The sequence below is a fragment of the Odocoileus virginianus genome, chromosome 32 (genome assembly GCF_023699985.2).
Source record: "Odocoileus virginianus isolate 20LAN1187 ecotype Illinois chromosome 32, Ovbor_1.2, whole genome shotgun sequence".
NCBI classification, from domain to species: Eukaryota; Metazoa; Chordata; class Mammalia; order Artiodactyla; family Cervidae; genus Odocoileus; species Odocoileus virginianus.
Window position 1 is genome coordinate 35776212 of NC_069705.1, and position 25684 is coordinate 35801895.

Sequence of the window (25684 nt, forward strand, 5' to 3'; positions counted from 1 at the left end):
TGATTCAAGAACGTCGCTTTCACGCGTCTGGGGCCTTAGTACCAGCCCTCGGCGGAGTCGCCTCTTTCTCTCCCCACTTGCTGCCTAATTTCACCTGGCCCCCTTTTCTGTCAAGACATCTGGACTTCTTACCCTGAAGCTCAAGGATCTAAGACAGCAAATGTCAAAGTTTCCAGACCTGTGAAGGGCTGGTCCCCAGACTGGCAGAGTGCTGCATGTATTGGGCAGGTCACATTCTAGGGCAAGGCCAGCCTAGTTCAGCAGGAGGGGAGCTCCATGTCTTCATGGAATTAATGTCATGTGCATGCAGGGAGGTGAGGAATTGTTGGCAGCTTATATTGGAAACTATCTGTAAGAAAGGTACATTATTTTTCAATCCTGCTCAGATTTATTTCTCCCATTTTTCAGTAATCATATCCATTTTCCCCTCAGGAAAGTATTCTGCCAACTCTCAATCCAAATGCTTTGGGGGAAGTCCCGTATCTAGCTCAAGTGTAATGCAGGGGACTTGGGTTTAGGTCTTTGAGTGCATCGTATTACATGGACTTCTGAGGTCAGGAGTGAAAATGTGATCTCATCAGAGTCAGGCGGGTGCAATAAAGTTGTTTCCTGGTCATTCTGAGATAGAGAACCTCATTCTCTTCCTTAGTGGTCTTGAAGTTAGAATGGTGACGGTAACCAGAAATAACGTAGAATCATCAAAGAATAGATTCAAGCAAGGAGTAGAGACCCAGGTTGGAGGAAAACCAGGCCCTGATGACATAACTGAGTCCTGGATCTAGCTTGCTGGAGGCCAGAGCTCCACCTGGGTTTTCTCAGTGTTGTGACGAAGTTCATTTCTCTGTGTGTAAAACGCCTGTGAGTTCACTGGACCAGAAGGGTTCCAACTCACAAAAGTAGAAATCTAAAATTGTCTGCAGTTCTGTTCCCTTCTTGGTTTTTATAGCCCAACGTTTAAATGCCTTAAGAGAAGAGAGTGAGAAGAAAGAATTCCTCGGAGAGAAATATGGAGAGAAAAGGGCTTTTTCCAATATTCAAAAGCAGATTTTGTCAGGTGGAGCTTGGGAGTGGGTGGAGGAGACTTCAGTTAGGATCTGGTGTTGCCGTGTGCCGGAGGAGGTGGCCAGGCTCAGAAGAGGTGACAGTCCTGTGAGGCAGGACTCAGCTCCAGTGCAATCTCTTTCTCCAAAGAAACCACAGCCAAGCGTGGACAAGGCTGCTGCAGAGCTGGCTGGCTGGCAGGACTCAGAGAGAATGGGACGGTGAGAGCCCGAGTCCAGGCTCTGAAAATAACACACTAAGACCCCAGGGGTTCTGCAGTACTCTTGTGGGGAGACGCTTTGGGACCCTCAAGGTCAAGTGGCCTGCCATCCATTCTAAGGGAATTTAAATTTAGGTTGCTGTCAAATTAATTTTTAGAAAATAAAACTTTTTCTGTGCGTTGGATTTTGTGGACTGAGATTTGTGCTTATAAAACACTAATAAAACATGAATGAAAGTATATTACTTAATTTCTGGGCAGCAGTGTTTTCCTATACAAAAGATGGAGGATGGGAGATCATCAAATCAAAATATCTTGTATGTCTGTGATAGAGATTGTGTGTGTGTGTGTGTGTGTGTGTGTGTGTATGTAAAATTTCTGTTAAAATGTTGAGCACCTACTATGCATCAAGCACTATGCCTAATGCTGGGCACACAGTGCTGAGAAGAACCCTGGCTCCTACCCTCCCAGAGCCTGTAGTTTAATAGGGACCCAGATAGTTTGAAATTAAGCTACAGTTCCTGTGATGGGAAGACAGGCTGTGCTTGGAGCATTTAGATGGTGTGTCCAAGTCTCCCGGTCATTAACAGCCCCTGAATCCAAGCTGCAAAATCCAGACAGTAAATATCTATTTACTGCCTATATTTACTCTGTAAATATCTATTTACAGAGCAAAGTAGGAGAGGAGACTTGTTGGGAGAAAGAGTTGTTTTAAGCCAAAGGGATAGCATATTCAAAGGTCTGAGAAGAGAGAAAACATGGCAAATTACAGGAACCTTAACAGTGATGGCTTCCCTGGCGGCTCAGTGGTAGAGAGTGGCCTGGTGGCCCAGTGGTAAAGAATTCGCTTGCCAGTGCAGTAGATGAAAGAGATGTGGGTTTGATCCCTGGATCAGCAAGATACCCTGGAGGAGGGCATGGCAATCCACTCCAGTATTCTTGCCTGGAGAATCCCATGGACAGAAGAGCCTGGTGGGCCACAGTTCATGGGGTCACAATGAGTCGGACACGACTGAAACTAGTGAAGCCCCTGAGCATGCATGCACATAGAGTGATGTGCAGGGTTGGCATCAGGACTGACTGAGGACTGACCTCCTCGAGAGCTGAGACTGGAGAGCTGAGTGGAGGGCCACCACGGCTCCACGTCCCCTCTATGCTGTTTGAAATGTTTTCTTAATTTTCTGACTTGTCCCTCTCCCCATTCTTTTCCCCTTGGTAACCATAAGCTTGGTTTCTGCATCTGTGACTCAATTTCTATTTTGCAAATAGGTTCCTTGGGATTGACATACACATGCTACTGTTTATAAAATAGATAACTTTTATCTATTTTAGTAATAAGGACCTACTGTATAGCACAGGGAACTCCACACAATACTCTATAATGACCTTAATGGGAACAGAATCTAAAAAAGAGTGGATTTATCTATAACCGACTGACTTTGCTATACACCTGCAACTAACACAACATTGTAAATAAACTATACTCCAGTAAAAATTAATTGTACAGTGGTTGTATTATTTTTAACATTTAGGTAAAGAATTTTAAATCAGAAAATTACATAACCAGATTTACGTCTTTTGGATGATAAATTTGGCCTCAGAATAGAAGATGAAATGGTGGTGGGGGAATCGTATGTTGTAAATCAGACAGTTTCTGACATCCCATGCTGCTCTGAAATGCTGTTATCATTTTCAACTCTGGTCCAGATGTTCACCATCCAGTTTACAGAATCAAAAGCTACTCGTGCTGCTTGGTGGTTTCAGGAATTAGGTCTCTGAATTAGGCCTTTCCTTAATTCAGACTTCACCATTGTGTTTGGATCTTGTCTTGGAACTCTGCTAAGAATGCTACTGATTGGTCTCTCCCAGACCTGTGAGTCACTGGAGGATCTGAGCCTCACTGTGCTATGTGACAAATGTTCTGACTTCACTTCCACATGTAGAAATAGGCAGAATTTAGAAATGTAGAAACATGTAGAAATTTATTACAATAAATAAGCTGTGATAAATAAATTACAATTTATTAATTGTAAATTAATAGTAATACCGAATTCAGAGTCCTTGGAAGACCTACATATGTGATGTTTATGCAAAGGACCTAGCACATAGTTCAGTTCAGTTCAGTCACTCAGTCGTGTCCGACTCTTTGCCACCCCATGGACTGCAGCATGCCAGGCCTCCCTGTCCATCCCCCACTCCTGGAGTTCACCCAAACTCATGTCCATTGAGTTGGTGATCCCATCTAACCATCTCATTCTCTGTCATCCCCTTCTCCTCCTGCCTTCAATCTTTCCCAACATCAGGGTTTTTTCAAATGAGTCAACTCTTTGCATGAGGTGACCAAAATACTGGAGTTTCAGCCTCAACATTAGTCCTTCCAATGAACACCCAGGACTGATCTCCTTTTGGATGGACTGGTTGGATCTCCTTTCAGTCCAAGGGACTCTCAAGAGTCTTCTCCAACACCACAGTTCAAAAGCATCAATTCTTCTGCACTCAGCTTTCTTTATAGTCCAACTCTCACATACATACATGACCACTGGAAAAACCATAGCCTTGACTAGATGGACCTTTGTTGACAAAATGTCTCTGCTTTTCAATATGCTGTCTATGTTGGTCATAACTTTCCTTCCAAGGAGTAAGCGTCTTTTAATTCCATGGCTGTAAGCACCATCTGCAGTGATTTTGAGCCCAGAAAAATAAAGTCAGCCACTGTTTCCACTGTTTCCCCATCTATTTGCCATGAAGTGATGGGACCGGATGCCATGATCTTAGTTTTCTGAATGTTGAGTTCTAAGCCAACTTTTTCACTCTCTCACTTTCATCAAGAGGCTCTTTAGTTCTTCTTCACTTTCTGCCACACATAGTAGGTACTACAATACATGACTATTATTTACGGTTGATCTGACCTTTCCAGGAGATCCATCCTGATAAGACTTGGATGTTCTAATACACATGTCACTCCTTGCCCTGATTACCTAGGTGAAAGACTCAGGATAAATTTAAACCATATTTAGGTCTGTTGACACAAAAGATAGTACATAATTGAAATGTTGCAGTAAAAACATAATACCAGGATTCTCCAAAGAAGCAAATGAATAAAGTAACTAGAAAGTGCTATCTTCATTAAAGAAATATACAAGGTGTGACTGGGGTGACGTGGCTTAAATGGAGCTTTGAAGGCTGTCTCCATTACCACACACACAACAAACCTCCCCAGTGTATAGTTCACAGCAGGAGTGTTAGATATGCAAGGAGTGTCTGTTTCTTCTACATTAAGGGTAGATCTCATTTTAATTGCATTTTAACTGTTGTGTTTCCAAGGTCCTGAAATAATTTATTATGCTACAGATATGTTGATTTCTTTCTGGGAATTCTGAAAGTTTTTTTAAAATTTTATTTATGAAACAGAAGCAGAAAAGCAGAGTCATAGATGTAGAAAACTAACTTATGGTTACAAAGGGGAAAGAGGAAGGAGGGATAAATTGGGAGACTGGTGTTGACACATACATACTATACACACCACTATATGTAAACTAGGTAACTAATAAGGACATATTGTGTAGCACATGGAACTCTGCTCAGCACTTGGTACTGCCCTGTGTGGGAAAATAATCTAAACACAAAGAAACGGCAAAACAATGCCAAAGTACTGTGAGTCTAGAAGAGAAATATAGTTTTGTTCACACTAGAAAAATATGATCAAATCATTTTTATCTTTATGATATCTAGAGTAAATTGAACACATACAAAACTGCTTCATTGGTGGAAAAAATTATGTCTCATTTGCTTCTGGTAACTGGACCACATTTCACAATAGATTGAAAATGAAATTTCTTAACTTTTCTCATATCCTTTGGGGCATGTAGAATGGCATGTTGCTTAATGAGCTTATTTTGTGTGCAGAATCTACATTTCCTCTCACACAAATCATTCTAACTTCTGCCTTTCACACTTGACTTTTTAAAGGGCCTCAGTGATTTCTTAAATTTTTGTATGAATTTGTAAAATGGCATTGGTTGTGCTTTTTATATAATGTGTACATGTGTTAATTTACAAAGTACTACGTCACCTATCATTCTTGGATAAAATTGTGGATCATGGCCATATTTCCTAATTTTTCATTTAGATCAATGTCAAACACTCTTTAAAATATCTTAAAATTTGTTTTGCAACTCTGGGAAGAAAGACAGTAAATATGAAAAAATTTTTAACTTTGAAGACAATCAAAATGTGCTAATGTTATCCATAAACATTTATTGGTCATTGGCAACTTTTATCTGTTACTGTGTTTTGATCCCTTTATGATGACCAGTTAATTGGTGAATTGTATTAGTCAGGGCTCAACAGAGACAAAACTAATATGCTAAGTCACCTCAGTCATGTCTGACTCTTTGCGACCCTATGGACCGCAGCATGCCAGGCTTCCCTGTTCTCCCTGAGTTTGCTCAAACTTATGTCAATTGAGTTAGTGATGCCACCCAACCATCTTGTCCTCTCTTGCCCTCTTCTTCTCCTGCCCTAAATCTTTCCCAGCATGAGGGTCTTCGCATCAGGTGGCCAAAGTATTGGAGCTTCAGCGTCTGTCCTTCCAATGAATATTCAAGGCTGATTTTCTTTAGGACTGACTGGTTTGATCTCCTTGCAGTCCAAGAGACTCTCAAGAGTCTTCTCCAACACCACAGTTTTAAAGCATCAATTCATCAGCGCTCAGCCTTCTTTATGGTCCAACTCTCACATCCATACGGAACTACTGGAAAAGCTGTAACTTTGACTTTGTCAGCAAAGTGATGTCTCTGATTTTTAATATGCAGTCTAGGTTTGTCATAGCTCTTCTTCCAAGGAGTAAGCATCTTTTAATTTCATGCCTGCAGTCACCATCTGCAGTGATTCTGGAGCCCAAGGAAATGAAGTCTCTCACTGTTTCCATCCCCCCCTCCCCCCCCATTTATTTGCCATGAAGTGATGGGACCAGATGCCAGGATCTTAGTTTTTTGAATCTTGAGTTTTAAGCTAACTTTTTCACTCTCTTCTTTCACCTTCATCAAGAGGCTCTTTAGTTCCTCTTTGCTTTCTGCCAGTAGGATGGTGTCATCTGCATATCTGAGGTTATTGATATTTCTCCTGGCAATCTTGATTCCAGCTTGTGATTCATCTAGCCCAGCATTTCTCATGATGTGCTCTGCATGTAAGTTTAATAAACAGGATGACAATATACAGCCTTGAAGCACTTCTTTCACAATTTGGAACCAGTCCATTGTTCCATGTCCGGTTCTAATTGTTGGTTCTTTACCTGCATGCAGGTTTCTCAGGAGGCAGGTCAGGTGGTCTGGTATTCCCATCTCCTTAAGAATTTTCCACAGTTTATTGTGGAAAACCCACATAGTCAAAGGCTTTTGTGTAGTCAATGAGGCAAAAATCAATGTTTTTCTAGATTTCCCTTGCTTTTCCTATGTTCCAACAGATGTTGGCAATTTGATCTCTGGTTCCTCTGCCTTTTCTAAATCCAACTTGAACATCTGGAAGTTCTCGTTCCATGTAATGTTGAAGCCTAGCTTGAAGGATTTTGACTGTTACCTTGCTAACATGTGAAATGAGTGCAATTGTGTGGTAGTTTGAACATTCTTTGGCATTGCCTATCTTTGGGAGTAGAATGAAAACTGACCTTTTCCAGTCATGTGGCTACTGCTGAGTTTTTCAAATTTGCTACCATATTGAGTGCAGCACTTTAACAGCATCATCTTTTAGGATTTGAAATAGTTCACCTGGAATTCCATAACCTTCAATAGCTTTGTTCATAGTGATGCTTCCTAAGGTCCTCTTGACTTCACACACCAGGTTGTCTGGCTCTAGGTGAGTGACCACACCATTGTGGTTATCCCCAAAAGCTGTACTTATGAATTAATCTCCAAACATCCATCATTTATCTTTCATAGATCTAGTATAAGTTTATTCTTTGCTGCAGTCACAGTTCATGTTAGTCAGTTTCCAGAAGGGTGATGCATTTCTCAATGGGATATTGCACACTTTTAACTTTTATTGACTACTTCCTTTCCCCACCCATAAGAACAACTTTCTATTTCCATTTAACTGAAATGCATTTGCAATATCCTTCCAGCAGTGTGTCTCTTCCATTACCTGAAGAATAGCTGTGCAAACATTTCTGTGCCATGTTAACGATGTGCTCAGCATTTTTTCATGTTTTTCTGCCAAACATCCTCTTAATTATTTTTCATATAGTCTTCTCCATTATTTAGCAATGTTCCTGGAGGTTAGTAACCGTGTACTTTATTTCATTCTTCTGCTTGTTTATGGCATAGATTTGTGTATTTTAGGGTGTGTCCTGTATGAAAAGTAGCTTAAGACACTTCGGGGACTGACTTACTGAAATAACTCTCCACCATGGATCCTGTAAGAACTAGGCCAATAACCTGAAGAATTATATAATTTTTTTTTTTTTTTTTAGCTTGAAGGGACCTTAGAGATCACTTTTTCCAGATCCTTCATTTTACAAATTAGGAAACTGAGTCGCCGTGTATTAGTAGTAGAGCAGGAATCACCACCTAGTCTTTCCAGTTGGGAAGCCCAGTGCTTTTCCAGCAGCATCTACTGCTTCTTGCACTGAGTCATTTATTTTCCAGGTGACTTTTGCATATTGTGATGTGTGTGTGGCAGGGAGGGACTTTACAGCCTTGCCAGGTTATAGAAACAAGCATATGTAACATAGAAGAAAGAAGAGGGAGACACATTCATGGGAGAATTTTCTCTTCCTGTTACCTTAACATTGTTAAGGGAAAAACTAGTATATTGAAAGCAAGAGAAGCTATTCAGGGAAATCATCCTATCAAACTCCTCTGGAATCAGCTTTCCTGGTTTGGGTTTCCAGGTTAGGGGTTATGATCTTGGCTACCAGGTCATCCGTGTGCCCTGAGACGGGGTGCGTGTGTAATGTGTATTCAACGTGTTCCAGGGGGAGGTGTCTGCTAGTGGCCGGCCAAGTGGACGTGATCAGGGCGGGAAACGGGCCGGGGAGGGGAGCGGCGGGAACCGCGAGGCCACAGCCAGTTGTCCGCGGAGCAGGTGGGAAGAGGGAGGGGTCTGCGCGGCCGCCGGGTGCCAGGAGCCCCGGGAGCCGGCTCCGCTGGGAGGGGCGAGGCTGTCACTCGCGAGGCGCGCGGAGCAGGAGAGGCGCGCGGAGCTCTCGGGCCCGCGCTGCGTCGGCCGCCAGCGCTTGGAGGGGCCGCCGGGCAGCGGGACGCGGCGCCATGGGTGAGTGTGCAGCCCGCGGGGCGCCCCGGGGCTCGGCCTCGGGAAGAAAGCGGGTGTCTGCTGGCCGGCCTGGGATTGCACACCTCCCGGCAGCAGTCTGTGGACTTTTCTCCGGGAGCCAGGCGGGGGAACGGGGTGGCCCTCGGAGGTGGGCGCCGGGGGAGGACCGCGCTCCAGAGGGATCGCCGCGTGTGGGCGCCACGGGGGGCGCAGAGTTCGAGGCTGGGGGGCTATCCCCACGTGCGCCCCAGGAGCAAGCCGAGACGGGGCGCGGGGAGTGGGGACTTTGTGCAACTTCCACTCGGTCCGGTTTGCGTGCGGGAAGGCGCCGGGGCAGGGCGAGGAGGGACACTTTCCAGCCTCCGCCTCCACCGGGTGCCGTCGTTGCGCAGAAGGCTGCAAGTTGAGGCTGAAGGCTGACCTGCTTTGGGGTGAGACGGGCCAGTGGGAGGGGGGCGCGACTCGGTCCAGGTCCCAGGGCGCTGGGGTGCGCGCGCGCCGCTCCGCTCGAGTTTCTAGACCGAGTGCCCCCCGCGCCCCCTTCCGCTTTGGAGTTTAGGGGCGGCACCTGGATGTGAGTGGCTGGGGTGGGGCGACCCGGTGCGGGGACCGGTGCCCGAGGAGGTTGGCGTCCCGGGAGAAGAGCTCGGAGCCGCGCGCGGGGGGCGGAGGGCTGGAACCACGCATCCCGCAGGCGCGGTCCAAGGAGCCGCCGGCGCGGCCGCGTTTCGCGGTTACTGATTAGGGACCGGCGGGCAGCCCGGACTGACCCTGCAGTGCCTGTGTTCCCCTTTCTTCTCGGCCAAGTCCATTACGCCCCTCCCCCGGCCTCTCCGTTGTCCTTTGTTGTGAGGGATTTCTTCCAGAGTGAAGGAGGCCTTGGGGATTGACGTGGAAATTCCTAAGTTCCCACAGGCTCGAGGGGTAGGGGGTGCTCTGACTGCTAATCGGCGGGGTTTATAGACGCTGGCCAACTTGGAAGAAAGGAGGACAGAGAAAGCTGAGGACATTTTTGCCTATGAATGTTAATTGTGGTCAAGACATTCATAGTCTGTTGCATGACTCTGGAAAAGTTTTTAGAAGTCCCATTTTTAAAGGCCTGTGAATAAACTAGTCTTGCAAATGATCTGCAGCATGAGCTGTCTTTAAAAAGTTTTCTGAAACAGAAGGAAAATGTTCCATTTAAAAGGGAAAGATAAAACACTTTTTTTCTTTTTTTTAAACCAAGCATGGCAGAATGAGTTTCAGGCTCTTTCTTTCTCTTGTTGTCCGTGGTCATATAAACTCTTGTTAGAATAACACATAGAGGGGGAAAGCTCTCATAAATGGAAAAACCAACATAATTGACTTTCAGTGAAGTAATCTATTCACTTCACTGAAAGCATTTAAGATGCTGTTTTGTATACTGTATAAAGTCTCCAGGAAGAGCGACCTTAGGCTTGAGTGGACTATCTATCCAAGGGTAAGGTGCACATAATTTTGAAGTTAATTATTTCCCCAGCTTGCATTTCCAAACTATAATGAAGATGGTAGGTCTTGGCTTTTACCTCAACAAATTAGACAGGATCTCGGGTTACAGGAGAGGGTTCTCCTGGAGAGGAGGTGGGGTTAGCCCCTGAACGCCTCTGATCAGACTGAGTTTGGTCTCTGACTCTTGGAACTTCTCTATCCTACCTGTAAACTGACAGCTGAAATTTGTCTGTTCCTTTTACTGCCATGAGTGGACTGCCTTTTCTTACTGTGACTGAGGTCACTGAAAGCTCACGGAGCTGTCAGATGGCTAGTAGGAGAGAGTGGGTTGAGGAAGCAGGTGAGAACCTAGTGGGTGGGGCGGCAGGGGAAAGGATGAGTGGGTGGCCTGGGAATGAGGGTCTGAGGCCAGAGCTCAGAACAGAGACCCAGACGCGCGGTCCACACATAGCAAAGGCCCTGGAAGGGGCGGTGGGCAGCATGAGGGAAGGAAGGAAGGAAATCTGTCCAGAAACTAGAGAGAGAAAACACTTGGTCACTTAAGGTCATCTCTCTCCTCATCTTTTAATTCACTTGTGAAAAGCACAGAACTTCATTACTTAGCACTTCTTTTATTTAGAGGTAGTAGGGGGGTGAGGATTTAGCATTGGCGTCCAAATTGCTGGGATAAGAGGGAAAGCAGTGTAGCTCTGAATGCCTGACTGTGCCAGCAGGATAAGTCCATCTTTTCCTGGTGTCCTGACAACTGAAATGTATCATTTCAAGAAAGGAAGATGGTGTGTGGGGGTGAATATTGCCATCAATTCTTGCTTGATTCAGAAGAAGAAATCCATGCTCTAGCATCATGGAAGAATGAAAGTAATTGGTTAATCAAAATATTCTGAATAATTGATAGTTATCATATTTATAATGCACAAGGCTATTTCTCAAAAAAAAAAACAACATTATTTGCTAAGTAGGCAAATTGAGATTTTGGTATCCCTTGCTTCCTCCTTTTATTTTATTTTCTCAGTGATGCCTTCAGCTTATCAAGGTATGCAACTGACTTACTCTCTACCCCCAAGTTTTGCTCTGCACAAAGGATATGATGAAATATTTCATACTGAAAAAATGTGGGACTAACTCATTGCTAGGAGTATTTATTTTTTAGCTGAAAGGTTGACTTGAACCTGCACAGTCACTAATTATGAAATTGCAGGCTCTGGTGTGAGACAGGTAGGGAATATTTTAAATTTCTCCTCTTACCACATCCCTCAGTGCTCTTTGTTGTATTTAAAAAGTGAGGTTGAACATCATACAGAATATATTATGGAACATTTCATGGAGGGAGTGGCTCTGAACCTGGTGATATTTGAAGGGATGTAGAGGATTTGGGAAGGAGACAGGTGCTCCAGATAGAATAATGGATCCCTGAGCAGGGCTGAAAGAATTTCAGGGAGCAATAAGACATGGATTGACAGAATGGATTGGCAGGATGAGACTTGATTTTGAATGGCCTTCAAAAGCAACCAGAGGAATTTAGAATGTATATAATAGGAAAGAGGAAATCATGGAATATTCTTGAGTAGAGAGGAATTGTAGTGAAATTAGTGTTTCAAGAAGACAAATTGAGCAGTGTTGTTTACGATAAAAGATAAATTAGGAGAGAACCAGTTGCAGTGAAATAGTAGCACTAGTGGAAATGGAGAAAGAAAGATGGATGAATGATATTTCTAATGAAAAGCCTGAAATTATGAAATTAAGTGATAAAAAGGAGGATGAATAAGAAGCATTTTCTGGAAATTTGAAATCTTGAGGATTGGGGATATAGTAGGTCCCTTGATAGGATTTTTAAAGGATAAAACAGATGGTTTATTTTCCAGATGCTTTGGACAGAAGATAAATTTCATTTTTGAGATGTTAATTAAATGGTGATGGCTAAACATGTTAACACATATGTTAGTAAATTGGAAACATATAGTCAGAAATTAATCAGAGCACTAGAATAAGAAGGAAAATAAAGGTTAGAAGGTCACCAACCTTTGGTGAGTGGTAAATCTATGTAATAAATTACCTGTTTGGAGGTGAACAGGTAGATATATGGAGGGCTGGTTGAGGGAAAGGGAAGGAGGATAAACACTATCTGCAGGAAGAGAAATATCAACCACATAACATGTATCAGTGCCCTGAAATTAGAACAGTGAAGTGTGACGTCTTTAACATTCAGTGTTAGATCTAGGAGTCCACAAATTTTGACAAGAGGAGAACATCAGATGGAAATATTTTGATGTCATTCAGTTTCAGTAAAAAGAATCTTGGTTAAGGATCTGAAAATTATTTTCAAATTTAAGCCAAGAATAATGACGCATGGTATCATCTCGAATTCATACTTTTTTTTTCAGGAAAGTATAACCCCCTAGAGGTAGTTATGAACAAGGTACAAAGATCCAGGATTTGAAGTCAGAGAAGCAAATGATGATCTTTAGGTGGATTATGCAGACATTGGGGATCCTGTTTTCTCTTTTGTTTGATGAAGGGTCATGCATGATTCTATACATTTGTGTAGCTCAGATCTTGATTTAATAATTATTAATAATTAATAAAAACATGTAAAAAGATAAGCTTGAACTATTTTCTTGAAGCAAACCAAGAATATTTTAAAGATGCTTAACTACTAGTTGAAACTTTTTAAGGGTCGGTTGGCCTCTAGTGTATTATGTACTTTGCTGTGCTAAGTCGCTTCAGTCATGTCAAACTCTTTGTGACCCTATGGACTGTAGCCTGCCAGAGGAGCCCAGAGGACTGCAGGCTTCTCTGTCCATTCTTCCCAGGCAAGAATTCTGGAGTGGGTTGCCCTCCTCCAGGGGATCTTCCCGCCCCGGGGATTGAACCTGGGTCTCTTATGTCTCCTGCATTGACAGGTGGGTTCTTTACCACTAGCACCACCTGGGACTCCAATACTTTGGCCATCTGGTGCGAAGAACCAACTCATTGGAAAAGACCCTGATGCTGGGAAAGATTGAAGGTGGGAGGAGAAGGGGACGACAGAGGATGAGATGGTTGGATGGCATCACCGATGCAATGGACATGGGTTTGAGTGAAAGTTGGTGATGGACAGGGAGGGCTGGCATGCTGCAGTCCATGGGGTCACAAAGAGTCGGACAGGACTGAGTGACTGAACTGGGCTGAACTGAACCACCTGGGAAGCCCCCTAGTATGTTATATGCCTTAGAAAATTATGAAAGTTTGATGCTGAGCAGAGAAAGATAAATTAATATTTTGATTATCTTTGCTGCATACCATGTATCCTTATAACTAGTGAATTAAAACAGTTTGTTATTATCTCTTATGGTTCTGTGGACTTTACTGCCGAGCAGTTCTTATTTGAGGTCTCCTGCCTTGCAGTTCAGTATAGGATGGGGGTCAGGCATCTGGAGACTTGTTGGGCTATTCGCTTAAAGTGGCTCCCACCTGTAGCTGACGGTGGATGCTGGCTACTGGCTGGGAGTTCAGGTGGGGCTGCCTGCAAGAGGCTTGGACTTTTTGCAGCATGGTGGCTGGGTTCCAAGAGGGTACATCCTTAGAAAAGTGTTCTAGGGAAAAACCTAGGCAGGAGCTGCAAGGCGTCTTATAACCTAGAACCTCGTAGGTGCCAGAGCATCACCTCTGCTGCATGCTACTGCTCACAGAAATCATTGAGGATTCAGTGGTTCAAGGGAGATTCAAGGGAGGATCATGCCTGTTCAAGGAGAGAAGGAAGTGTGGTAACCAGCTACTTGAGCACATTCCTAAGAGATGCCTGGTAAATGATAGACATCATCAGGTTTACCTCTGAAAATTTTGGTATTTTATTAAAATTAAAAAAAAATTAAATTGGAGGATAATTGCTTTACAATATTATGTTGATTTCTACCATGTATCATCATGAATCGGCCATAGGTACACATATACCTCCTCCCTCCTGAATCTCCCTCCCACTTCCCACCCCATCGGACTGTCACAGACCACCAGGTTTGAGTTCCCTGTGTCATGCAGCAAATTTCTGAAACACGTGTGATAAAGGGTTGATACTTTCGTGAGAACTGTAAAGACGTCCAGATAGTCACACTGAAGTTTCACAGGAAAACATTTGAGTGTGGAAGTTCATGCCTGGGTGGAAGTGTGTTAGTGAAATGCTGGGGTAAGCTCTGTTCAGAATAATTTCAAATACAATCAGCTGGTATTTCTTATTTTAATTTCAACTAGAAGTTTCTAAGGCTATTGTAAATTACTGTTTAGTTTACCTAAGTTTGAGTTTGTCATAAATTGAAATGTATAAATCCTTTATTCAATATCTTCTTGTCACACTAAACTAAATGTTTTATAGTGAACAGTTCAGAAGATTGCTTTATTTTTCAAGAATGTGTTGACTGTATGAAATACACAGTTGGTATGGTGCAACTAAAAATAAGTGTAGTCTTAACTATCCCTTTTTTTTTAAAGATATGTTTCTAAATTAAATATGTAACATTCAGTTTATTAAAATGTTAAGTGTAAGTCTCATTTTACTATTTTTAATTATAGAGAGAGCTGACATTTATGGTTACAAAAATATAGGTCTTTCTCCTTAGATGATTGAAAAACAAGGAAAAATTAGGGTAAATGAGATGGGCTTAAAGTCAAGAATAGAATTAGTTTCAACCTAGAAACTTAGAGATCTTAAAAAAGAATTAGATTCTGATGGCTGCAACCTGACTGATTTGAGGTCATTCTATTTTCGACTGTTTGACAAGAGATGAGGGAATGAGATAGATAATACGAAGCCACATGCTCTGTGCTCGGTACTCATGACATGACGGACAGACAGAACTACATCTCAACAAGAAATAAAGGCCTGACCTATATAACCAACAGAACTGGAATAGTGCCTGAGGAGTTCAGAAGGTAAGACGACATGGAGTTAAATTCTTCTTTAGTTTGTTAAGACAACCCATCAGAATACTCACTCACTACTTTCTCTACAATATTTGAGATACACCCAAACTATATAATGATAGCACAATCAATATCTCTGGCTGTTTATGTAAGACATGTTGTTCTAGAGTCTCTAAGGTTATTGTCTGAATACAGTAATTTGGAGAATATGCTAAGTACCAATTTCTGGGTCCCACTGCCAAGATTTGAGATCAGAAGCTTTGGGCTTGAGAGGTGGACCTGCAGTTCTCTCATGAGGTTCAGCCAGTGTTGAGGATGAAGCCTGGGACACGCCTGGAGAACTGACTCTTCCAGAAGCCTCCATCCCCCATCAGGCTATCTGAGCTCTGTGACGCTGCTTCTCCTCACTGGGGCCTTGCTGAGACTTAGCCTAAGTCTCTGTTGAGCTCCTCTGTCCATCGTGCCAGTCACACCTTAGCCTGTTGATGGGATGGTGTGCTCCAGTTTGCGGTAACTCTTCCCCAGAAAATTACTGATGCTTTCCTGTCTCACGGTTTCAAGTGTTACTTATGTGCACATAAATCTGGCTCCGTGTGCTCAAGTGTTCGCGGTGTCCAGCCAGCTGCCCCTCTGGGGCTTCAGTCTCAATGCCTGCAAGATGGAATTCCTCCTTCCTGAGTCTGACTGGTTCCCTCCTCTCTTCCCCTGCCCGCTTCCTTCTCTTTATTTTTCTTGATGACTCCAGTGTACCTGGCCTTGCTGACTGGGTGTCATCACACTTCTGAATGCCCACACTGTCTCGTCCTGGGTCCTCACCTGCTCCAGCATGGATGTTGGTGGTTTTTTCACTGCCAGTTCCTTCCCCGATTTGGTCTCCTCCCAAATCACCCCATGTGATGATCCAAGCACCCATGCAAGCACAGTTCTTATTGGCCCATTGGTCCTTTCCAGCTTTACTTCCTGCTCTCATCTCACATGCATTTTATCCTTAACCATCTTATGGGAAAACCTGAACACACTTTTTGGCCAATCTAATGATACACAGTAATATATTTATTTTAACAGACATTTTCTGTTACTGAGATAAGTCAGCTATCTACTTCAGTCTAGATTTGAAGCACAAATGACAAATGTTGGATACTGAGGGAGTTTTCTGCAGTCCTGTTTCAGTTTTTATAGGAAATAGGACAAAAAGGACAAAAATTCACAATGAGATGCTACATATATGTGTGACAAAGATCCATTTTTGTCACTGTTTTACAGACTCTTTCCTTCCTAAAGAAAAATTTACAAAGAAGAATATAATTTTGTTAACTGTAGATGAGAAATTAAACTCAGGGTGAGAAGTCTCTAAAGAAGAAAAATCCAGAGCAGCTATTAATATAAGTGCACAGTTTTTAAGTAATTGGTTCCTTAGGTACAAATGAAGCAGCAATCACTACTTAGTGTTATTATTTAGTTTCAACCATTTCTCAGCATTACCTTAATAGGATTCCTTTTGTATAACATGATACATACATCCTGTTTAACTGGGAGGTAGGTAAAGTGACAACTAAACTTAAAGGAGGTAAAACAATTTAAAAATACCAATGATAATTAGAAGATTGCTTTTTGGCAGAAAAGCTATGACAAACCTAGACACTGTATTAAAAAGCAAAGACATCACTTTGCTGACAAAGGTCTGTATAGTCTAGGCTGTGGTCTTTCTAGTAGTCATGTATGATATGAGAGCTGGACATGAAGAAGGCTGAGTGACGAAGAGTTGATGCTTTCGAACTGTGGTGCTAGAGAGTCCCTTGAACAGCAAGGAGATCAAACCAGTCTGTCTTAAAAGAAATCAACCTTTAATATTCATTGGAAAGACTGATACTGACACTGAAGCTCCAATACTTTGGCCACCTGATGCGACTCCTTGGAAAAGACCCTGATGCTGGGAAAGATTGAGGGCAGGAGGAGAAGGAGGTGACAGAGGATGAGATGGTTGGATGGCATCACCAATTCAGTGGACATGAACTTGGGCAAACTCTGGGAGATGGTGAGGGACAGGGAAGCCTAGAGTGCTGCAGTCCATGGAGTTGCAAAGAGTTGGACACGATTTGGCGACTGAACGACAACAACCTCATTGCCTCATGTTAAAATCATTATTGTCACAGAATCATTGTACCTAAGGCCACCAACACTTCCATAATAAAATAATACTCTATATTGTGTACCTGAAGTTATTAGGAGGTAGTCTTAAGCTTCTCACCATGGAAAATGAAGTAACTTTGTGAGGTGATGGATGTGTTAATTAACTTAGTCATGGTCATCATTCACAATGTATACCTATATCACCATGTTAAATATTTTATATATGTGTGTGTGTATATATATATATATATATATATTTACAAGTTTGTTTGTCAATTATACCTCATCAAAGCTGAAAAAAATTTAAGAAAGTAAAAAACTGAAAAGAGTACTCCTTCCAAAACAAGCAGTCTCTTAAGTGTGTCTTAATATTGATTTGACCAAACATGCCTGCCCTTCTACACATCATGACAGCAAAAGATGCATAAAGCCCAGATTCTCATGTCTGCTCCAAAAGTACTTGTATATTAATTGGGAGATACAAAACTCACATGCATAGAAAACCAGATGAGAATTTGAGAAAATTAGATAATAGAAATCTAGACCAATGTAAGGAGCAGGAACTGGCAACCCACTCCAGTGTTCTTGCCTGGAGAATCCCAGGGACAGAGGAGCCTGGTGGGCTGCTGTCTATGGGGTTGCACAGAGTCAGACACGACTGAAGTGACTTAGCAGCAGCAGCAGCAGACTAATGCAGTAATTGCTAAAGCCATCGGTCTAGAATGGGAGAGACCCCTGGAGGCTGCATTCATCCAGGGAGGTTTTTTGAGTGAGGGACCATGAAGGGAATCTGGGCTTGTGTGATTCTGTCGGAAGGAGGGGTGGAGGTGTGGCCAGCGCCATGGAGGTGGGCTGAGCGTGCTCGGGGCCCACCTGAGTCTGCTCCCTCTCCGGCTCTCTGCTATGCATTTTTCCACACCCCCCCCCCATGACCTCTGGACTGGGACATGGAGTGCCACCCTCATGGAAGTCTGTCTCTTTGATGTTCAGGCTGTTTGTCTGCTTGGCTTTCTGACTGACCGCCACAGCTGACTGACTTCCTGCCACTCCCGTTCCTTTGCAGAACACGTAGTCAGCTCTTCTGTGATGTCCCCCCAGAGCTTATGAGAGTGTTCGACCCTTTTGGGATTAGTCATTTCCACCCTCCCCACCCTCCCTTGACGCAGGTTCTCATAACTCACCCCTGGATTTTGTCGTTAAGTGGGATTTGCTGAGTGTCTAAATTAAAACCAGTCTTGCTATGGCATCAGTAACAATGCACAGCTCTGGAGAGTGTGATTCCCATTGTGCACCCAAGGGCTTCCAGTCATGTAGAACACCTGAAAATGGGGCCCGGCAGTGGGCAAAGTAGGGTCTGCTGGTCACAGCATCTTACCCGCTGCCCCTCACTCTGGTACTCCACCTCTAAACCCACTCATTGTTCTCTGAGCCCTGGCTACCTCATTTGATTTCCCTCTGCGCTAGCCCATCATTATCACTGAGTTGCTAAGTTGTGTCCAACTCTTTGTGACCTCATGGACTGCAGCACACCAGGCTCCTCTGTCCTCCACTGTCTCCAGGAGTTTGCTCAAATTCATGTCCACTGGGTCAGTGATGCTATCTAACCATCTCATCCTCTGCCACCCTCTTCTCCTTTTGCCTTCAGTCTTTCCCAAGCATCAATGTCTTTTCCAGGGAGTTGATTCTTCGCATCAGGTGCCCAAAGTATTGGAGCTTCAGCTTCAGCATAAGCATCATTACTCCCCTTCTATTCACTCATGGCCCAGAGCCCCAAGCACCCTTTTGCAAATGTTTCTTTGTCCAAGAACCTGGATCACTGCAGCATAGACGGGAGGAAGTCTTCATATAAGGATTGAGAAAATGGTTCTAATGCAAGATCGTGCAACTGTAGCCTTTCAGCCAGGGAGTGATAGGGAAATTATCAGATTTAGTTACGGATATAGCAGAAAGGAAGGAATCAGAAGAGATAATGAGAAGAGAAACTTTCAGTTAGACTACCAGCCGGAAGGTGGTGTTCTGATGAAGGAGGATGAAGCCATCAAGAACCAACAAAAACAAACTGAAAATATTCTCAATTCAGGAAATTGCTAATGAACTAAACTTCACATAACCCACGTCAATAAGTACAAGGATGATCTGGTATGACTTAGGTCACCCCAAGGATTCAGGATTGCTTTGTGGGTCAACCTGTCCAGAGAAATGCTCTGTTAGTTCTTGCTAACCAAATGGTTTTCCCTAGAAACTGTGCAAGATGGCAAACTTTCCGGATGCAAGAGTGTTTTCCTAAGAGTATGCAATTGGCTTCCCTCAGAAACAGAACCTTCAAACAAGCTCTTAAGGTCCAGTTTCCCATTGACTGTGTGATATAATCAGAGATTTATAAAAATTTGACTCAGAGATGTTAGGACATCCACTTAGTTATGAATGAAATAATACAATGTATTTAATTACAGATTTTAACTTAATGGACAATTACACTATTCAAACTAAGTTGAAAATTAAAAAATTGAAACTTTTGATATCAAAGAATGTGATATAGTTAAGTATTGATAATGAGAGGATATAATAGTTTTTTAAAATCCCTAATTATTTAGCATTATGCAGTATTGTCTCCTTTTTTAATGTCTTTATGCTTATTGTGCATGATTTGAGATGAAGGGCAAAGAAGAAAGATCCTTTTTCTTAACACCTTAAATTTCGCCCTAATTCTGGGTCTTCTATTTCCTTTCTTTTTTTTGCCACTCTGTTTTTTCTTTTTTTTTTGCTTTTCCTTGGCTTTTAAAGTTCAAAATGATGAATCTTTTTTATTTTATAAAGTTATTTATTTTATTTTAAATTAATTTTTGTTGAAGTATAGTTGCTTTCCAATGTTGTGTTAGTTTCTGCTGCACAACAAAGTGAATCAGCCACAGGTGTACATATATCCCCTCCCTTTGAATCTTTGAAAAAGACTATATCCTTGGAGTTAAAAGGCTCATTCAGTTCTCTCCCATCTTCTGTGTAAGGGACTGATCCAAAGCAACATCATTAAAATGAAACACTATATAATTAAAGAGTTCTGGATAGGTGAATTTCCAGAGACTAATTGGGTATCTGTAAGGATGTCTTTTCATTTTCCACTGTGGCTTTCTGCATATGTGGAGCTCCATGCGGGCGAAGCTCTGGGAGCAGGTGTGTTCGGGCAGTGTGACTGCTCAGTAGCACCAGCAGACTTGACCCTGATCCTTCAGTTCCTGCGCAGACGGCAGAATCAAGGTGCAGGTAGCAGTTTGCTCTCAAGTCCAGCCTGTCCTTCTGTTTTCTTGGTCACTGGCTTGCTTCTTCCATCCCAGTGGCTGTAGCTCACTGTTTGTTTATTGGTTGTTCAGTATGAGAAAACAGCGCGTCTTTGATCCTTGACAACAGACTGGAGCAGTGAGCATGCCCATCACGGTACCCTGGGTATAAGCTTTGGCTGTTAGGCTCTTGGCTGGTCTGCTGCACTTTACTGTCTTGAAAGTTTGAGAAATCTGACTGCTTTGTCGGTTGTTGTTTTCCAATTCTTATTAACACTTGCCAAACCTTTTGTCATGCAGCTTTAGAACCATGACAGCTTCTAGGTCAAATTTCAGTTTTGATCCCTGCATCTTTAGAAGTAAAACTGAGAACTAAAATAGCCATTTCCTCCCAGTGATTGCCATGGGTGCTGATTAAGCTGCATGCTGGTTGTTGGAGTCATGGCAACAAGTCCTGCTTACTATCTTTTAAGAATCTCAATTAAGTTTCTTTAGTCTTTGAATATCTAACTACAGAAAAGTTCAATTTCCTAGGGAAAATGAATATATTCTTTTCTTGGAGAACAACACCATAGAGTTAATTAAGCATTCCTTTCCAAGGTTTATTTGTGTACTAAGCTTGAAATTATTTGCACTCTTTTTCCCCTCATTTTTTTCTTCCAGCTTTCATAATTAGGCTTTCAGTGGACTTAATCTTTTAATTTTAAAATGATTAAGTGCCAAGTTGTTGGGTACCATTGCTTGGGTTACAAAGATAAACATATCCAGCAATAACAAGAAGTTCATTGAACTTGCTACAATGACAGAAAATACTCAGGTTTTATTTTCAACAAAGACTCAGGACATTTTGCACTTGACCATGCTATCTTGAGAAGAGTTATAATTATTTTATTTTTCTAGGGAAAGGTAGATTTGGTGAGTAATTAATTTTTGGTATTAAATTCTACTATGATACAAAATATGAATAGAAAATTTTCTTTCTTTTTTTACAAGTCATGTATATTTGTAATTTCTCCTGACATAAGGACTCTTTTAGAGGCATATAAAATTTAAGCTTCTCTCAAATGGGTTAATGGTGAGGAAAAAAGCTTATGTTATTTTACTTTTGAAATCAACTTGAATAGAATTTTGTATTCTCCAGTTCATTAATTTCTAAGTTAATCTGAACAAATAAACTTTTGTGGCAAATTCATGGCACTTTTTTGCATTTTTTGATTTAGAAAAGTCTGTTTTCAGTTCCTGGAGTCACTGCTTTGGGAAGTTGATCTGAGCTCCCTGAGCTTCAGTTAGCGTATTTTATTTGTTATTTGTAGACACAATAATAATACCCTGGACTACCTGAAGTTCAGAAGAATAAATGATGCAATCTATTAAAAATCTGTTAAAATAAAGGGCTTCTCTGGTGGCTCAGTGGTAAAGAATCTGCCTGCCAATGCAGGAGACATGGGTTTGATCCCTGGTCAGGAAGATCCCCTGGAGAAGGAAATGGCAACTCACTCCAGTATTCTTGACTGGGAAATCCATGGACAGAGGAACCTGGCAGGCTACAGTCCATGGGGTTGCAAAAGAGTCAAACAGGACTGAGTGACTAAATAACAACAACAAATTAAAATAATTTAGCAATGTCAGACTAAGAGATAATACTTGATACATATAAACATATGTGTGTGGACATACACACACATAAACAAAACTGTGAAAGTAAGTTTGTCTTACTAAGTCTTTAGTCTTAATTTTTTTAAGTCTATCATACAGGAAACAGTGGATGAAAGAAAGTGAAAGTCAAAGTTGCTCAGTCCTGTCTGACTCTTTGTGACCCCATGGACTGTAGTCCGTGGAATTCTTCAGGCCAGAATACTGGAGTGGGTTTTTCCCTTCTCCAGGGGATCTTCTCAACCCAGGCATTGAACCCAGGTCTCCCGCGTTGCAGGCAGATTCTTTACCAGCTGAGCCACAAGGGAAGCCCAAGAATACTGGAGTGGGTAGCCTGTCCCTTCCCCATTGAATCTTCCCAACACAGGAATCGAACTGGGGTCTTCTGCATTGCACGCGAATTCTTTACCAACTGACCTATCAGGGAAGCCCTTGATGCTTATTTTTCAAAACCAATGCACAGTGTAGTCATATGTTTTATTAAGGATAAACTGATTAGCTATGGCTTTTATGGATAGGACATAGTATTAGGAATAAGCTAAAGATTAGGACTGCGCAAAAGATGTCTAGGGATGATCTTAAAAATCAGAACATGTGAAGTCCATCTGTATAGAATGCATTCATCAAGCAAATTTTAAACCCCTCATTCCAAGATATTATTAAAGAGCAATAAGGCTTTTATTATCTTAAATTCAAAGCATTGAAGTTGCTTATTTTATTTAATAACATTTGACAAAACTCTCAAGAGAAGATAATGCTAAATAAAATACTACAAACAGTTGGTTTTATGTGAATATTTTTTATTATGTAGGAATATTAAAGATATGAAAATTTTCTCAATTCATGGTTGGAATTTCCATTATTAGCACATTCTGATTATTTTATAGTCATGTCATATTCTAAAGTGTAACTTTGATGAATTCTTCTGTCTCAGATATGATTAATTTTGGTCACTAATTATTCAAGCTGTTCTAAAAATCTGTTTCTTTGTCTATCAATCATTTATCCAAAGAATGAAATATTATTTTAGTATTTAAAACTGATTTCAATGAATATATTAGCATATTAGTCTTTCAGTTTGCAGAGTATTTAATGATTTTTAAGGAACCAGGTAGTCTCCAGTGGTTAATTATGTAAATGTCCTCATATCCAACCATATTAGGAAATGCAGGAGTTCATGTTTGTTTTATCTTCCTGATTTTATTCAATTCTGTTTTTTTGTTTGTTTTTGTTCTGTCTAAGTCTAGGTGCTTCTGCTTGTTGGTTATGCAGTTTGTGTAACATGTTGGTGTTCTCTGAGCCATAGCTCTCATTGTGGCAGTGCTGCGTTACTCGCAGGGTCACGATGATGAGGAGCAGCAGTGGGTTCTGTGAACGCCTAGTCCCTGACAGGTGGCAGGATTCGGCCAGTGGAGCTTACTACCACATTACCCTTCCCTTTATCTATACACAGTCAAGCCCCTATGACAGTTGGTGCTCCTTGTTGCAAACCTTTACTTACTGAGTTTGTGTGGTACGTACCTCTGGTTCTGAATTGCAATGTCCTACTAGAACATTTGGTTTATTTCATTGCTTACAGTGAACAAAAGGATGTTTTTGACATAAGAAACTAGTTTGAGAGACGTCGTATTATAAACCACAGACAGTGAGTTAGAAACTTAAGTAAAAAAACCCCCAAACTGGTAAAAAGCAGCACTGTAAAGTATCTTAAGATGATTTGTTAAAATTGGATGACAAGTCTGAGTTAAGTCTAAATCACTGAATTTTCAAATGTGAATAGCCTGTTTTACTTTTTAGTGCATGTGAGGGCTTCAAAGCAACTATTACCATGGTTTTGGAAAGAAACATCTTCTATTTCTAATACCTCAGTGAATGACTCAGAATCATTTTAAATTACCTCAGCACCTTTTATGCAGAAATCAATTTAGTATTATTTTTGCATAGTTCATTTTCCAGATAGACAACTAATAAAGTACTAAGACTCTGTGACTCTAATTATATTACTTTATCTTTGACTAATAAATCTTTTTATTGAATAAAAGTAAACAGTAACCTAAGATCAAGTGATAAATTAACTAAATAAAATTTTTTGTTTTCATGTGCAGTTAAAGAGTTTAACTGTTTCTAAAGAGTTGACTAGAAACTGGTAAGAACTGAACCTCTAGAGGCATTAATGCAATGCTGAAGAGTTTGGGTTGTGATATTGTTTTTTCATTCATTTACTCACTAAATAAATATTGATTGAAAGACATTGTGTACCTACTGTGTGCCAGGCAGTCTTCTAGGAGCTGAAAATACAATGATGGTGAAAGTAAACATGGTTAGAGGTATCACAGATATTCATCAACTAATGGGGGAGAAACGCAAGTAGATAAATGCAGCCCAGGCGTCAATATTTGACAGGATCCAGTAAAAAATAACCCTTATTAGTCACTTAAGTTTGGATTGAAGACAAATGCTCTGGGAGATGGAGCTGAAAATGTTAGTTCTTTCATTACTGATAGCGATCTTGGAGAACAAGATCTTAGCTGATCTCTCAAGGGAGCATTTTATCTCAGTTCTGCACTGGACAGACTTACTCAGATGCAAGCATCGTGGACCAGTGGCCACTTCTCAGAGCCTGTCCCCCTGCTAATGTGTCTTGGAGGGGCAGAGAATTCTAGACAAGTATGACGGCTGAAGGTGGGGACCTGGGAGACTGTGGACTTAGGGAACTCAGTGTAGTTCAGGTTGGTATATAAAGATAGCATGAAGGGAGCGTTGTCTGGAGGAAGAAGTGGGGTCCACGTGGCGTAGACCTTGGGGTCATGTTGGTCCATTTCAGTTTTATTCTGGAGCAACATGGAGCCATTGAGGGATTTAAACAGGAGTTTGACAAGGTCACGGTTGTGCAGGGTGAATCTGAAAGGGACAAGACAATGAAGGATCTGCTCAACAGGCGGTTTTCATGCCAGAAGGCAGAGGCCACGCAGCGTGAACAGGAGTAGTAAGAGCTTGTGTGGCGCAGTTGGGAGACATTTGCTGTTTCATCTCTGGCTTCCTCATAGCCATTCTATGGCTCATTAGCACTTCCACCAAGAGGGAGGACACAAGAGCTGAATCAGACCTTCCCAGCGTTATTTCAGAACCACCGTTCTGAGGAATGAGCAGTCATTTTTTTTAAATTGCAATTAATTGTGGTTTGGGATTAACTGAAAATTTTGTTGATTCATCCTGCCCCAAAATCTCATTAGCATGTGTGATTGAGTTGAAAATGATTTTAATTATTTACTTGACCCTTTTAATTGACTTATTTTTTCCTGTGATCTACTTCCCTCGTGGCTCAGAGGTAAATCTGCTTGTGATGCAGGAGACCCAGGTTCAATCCCTGGGTCGGGAAGATCCCCTGGAGAAGGCAACGGCAATCAACTCCAGTATTCTTGCCTGGAGAATTCCATGGACAGAGGAGCCTGGCAGGCTCTAGTCCATGGGGTCGCAAAGAGTTGGACACGACTGAGGAACTAACACTTTCACTTTCTTTCCTGTGACAGTTGGGAAATTTTTGACTTGATCACATCAATCGCGGCTTCAGTGAGATGGGCCCTGAAAACAACAGCAGCCCAAGCAGCAAAGCCGTATTCTAAGGTTCTGTGAAATTCATTTTGGGGCTACATGAGAAGGGAAATCTTTCTTGGATCCTGCAGGTTTTTCTTTTAAGACTGAACTTTTCCTCATGGGGTAAACTTCATTGAAG

General features: G+C 41.8%; 1 protein-coding gene across 1 annotated transcript in view; it reads left to right on the forward strand.

Moving 5' to 3' along the window:
* Positions 1-8342: 8342 nt before the first annotated feature.
* Positions 8343-25684, forward strand: part of GPM6A (glycoprotein M6A) — a 232615-nt gene continuing 215273 nt past the window's right edge. The window contains exon 1 of the mRNA XM_070460125.1: positions 8343-8530. Within this exon, the coding sequence (XP_070316226.1) occupies positions 8527-8530 (4 nt within the window). The 5' untranslated portion in view covers positions 8343-8526. The remainder of the gene's footprint in view (positions 8531-25684) is intronic.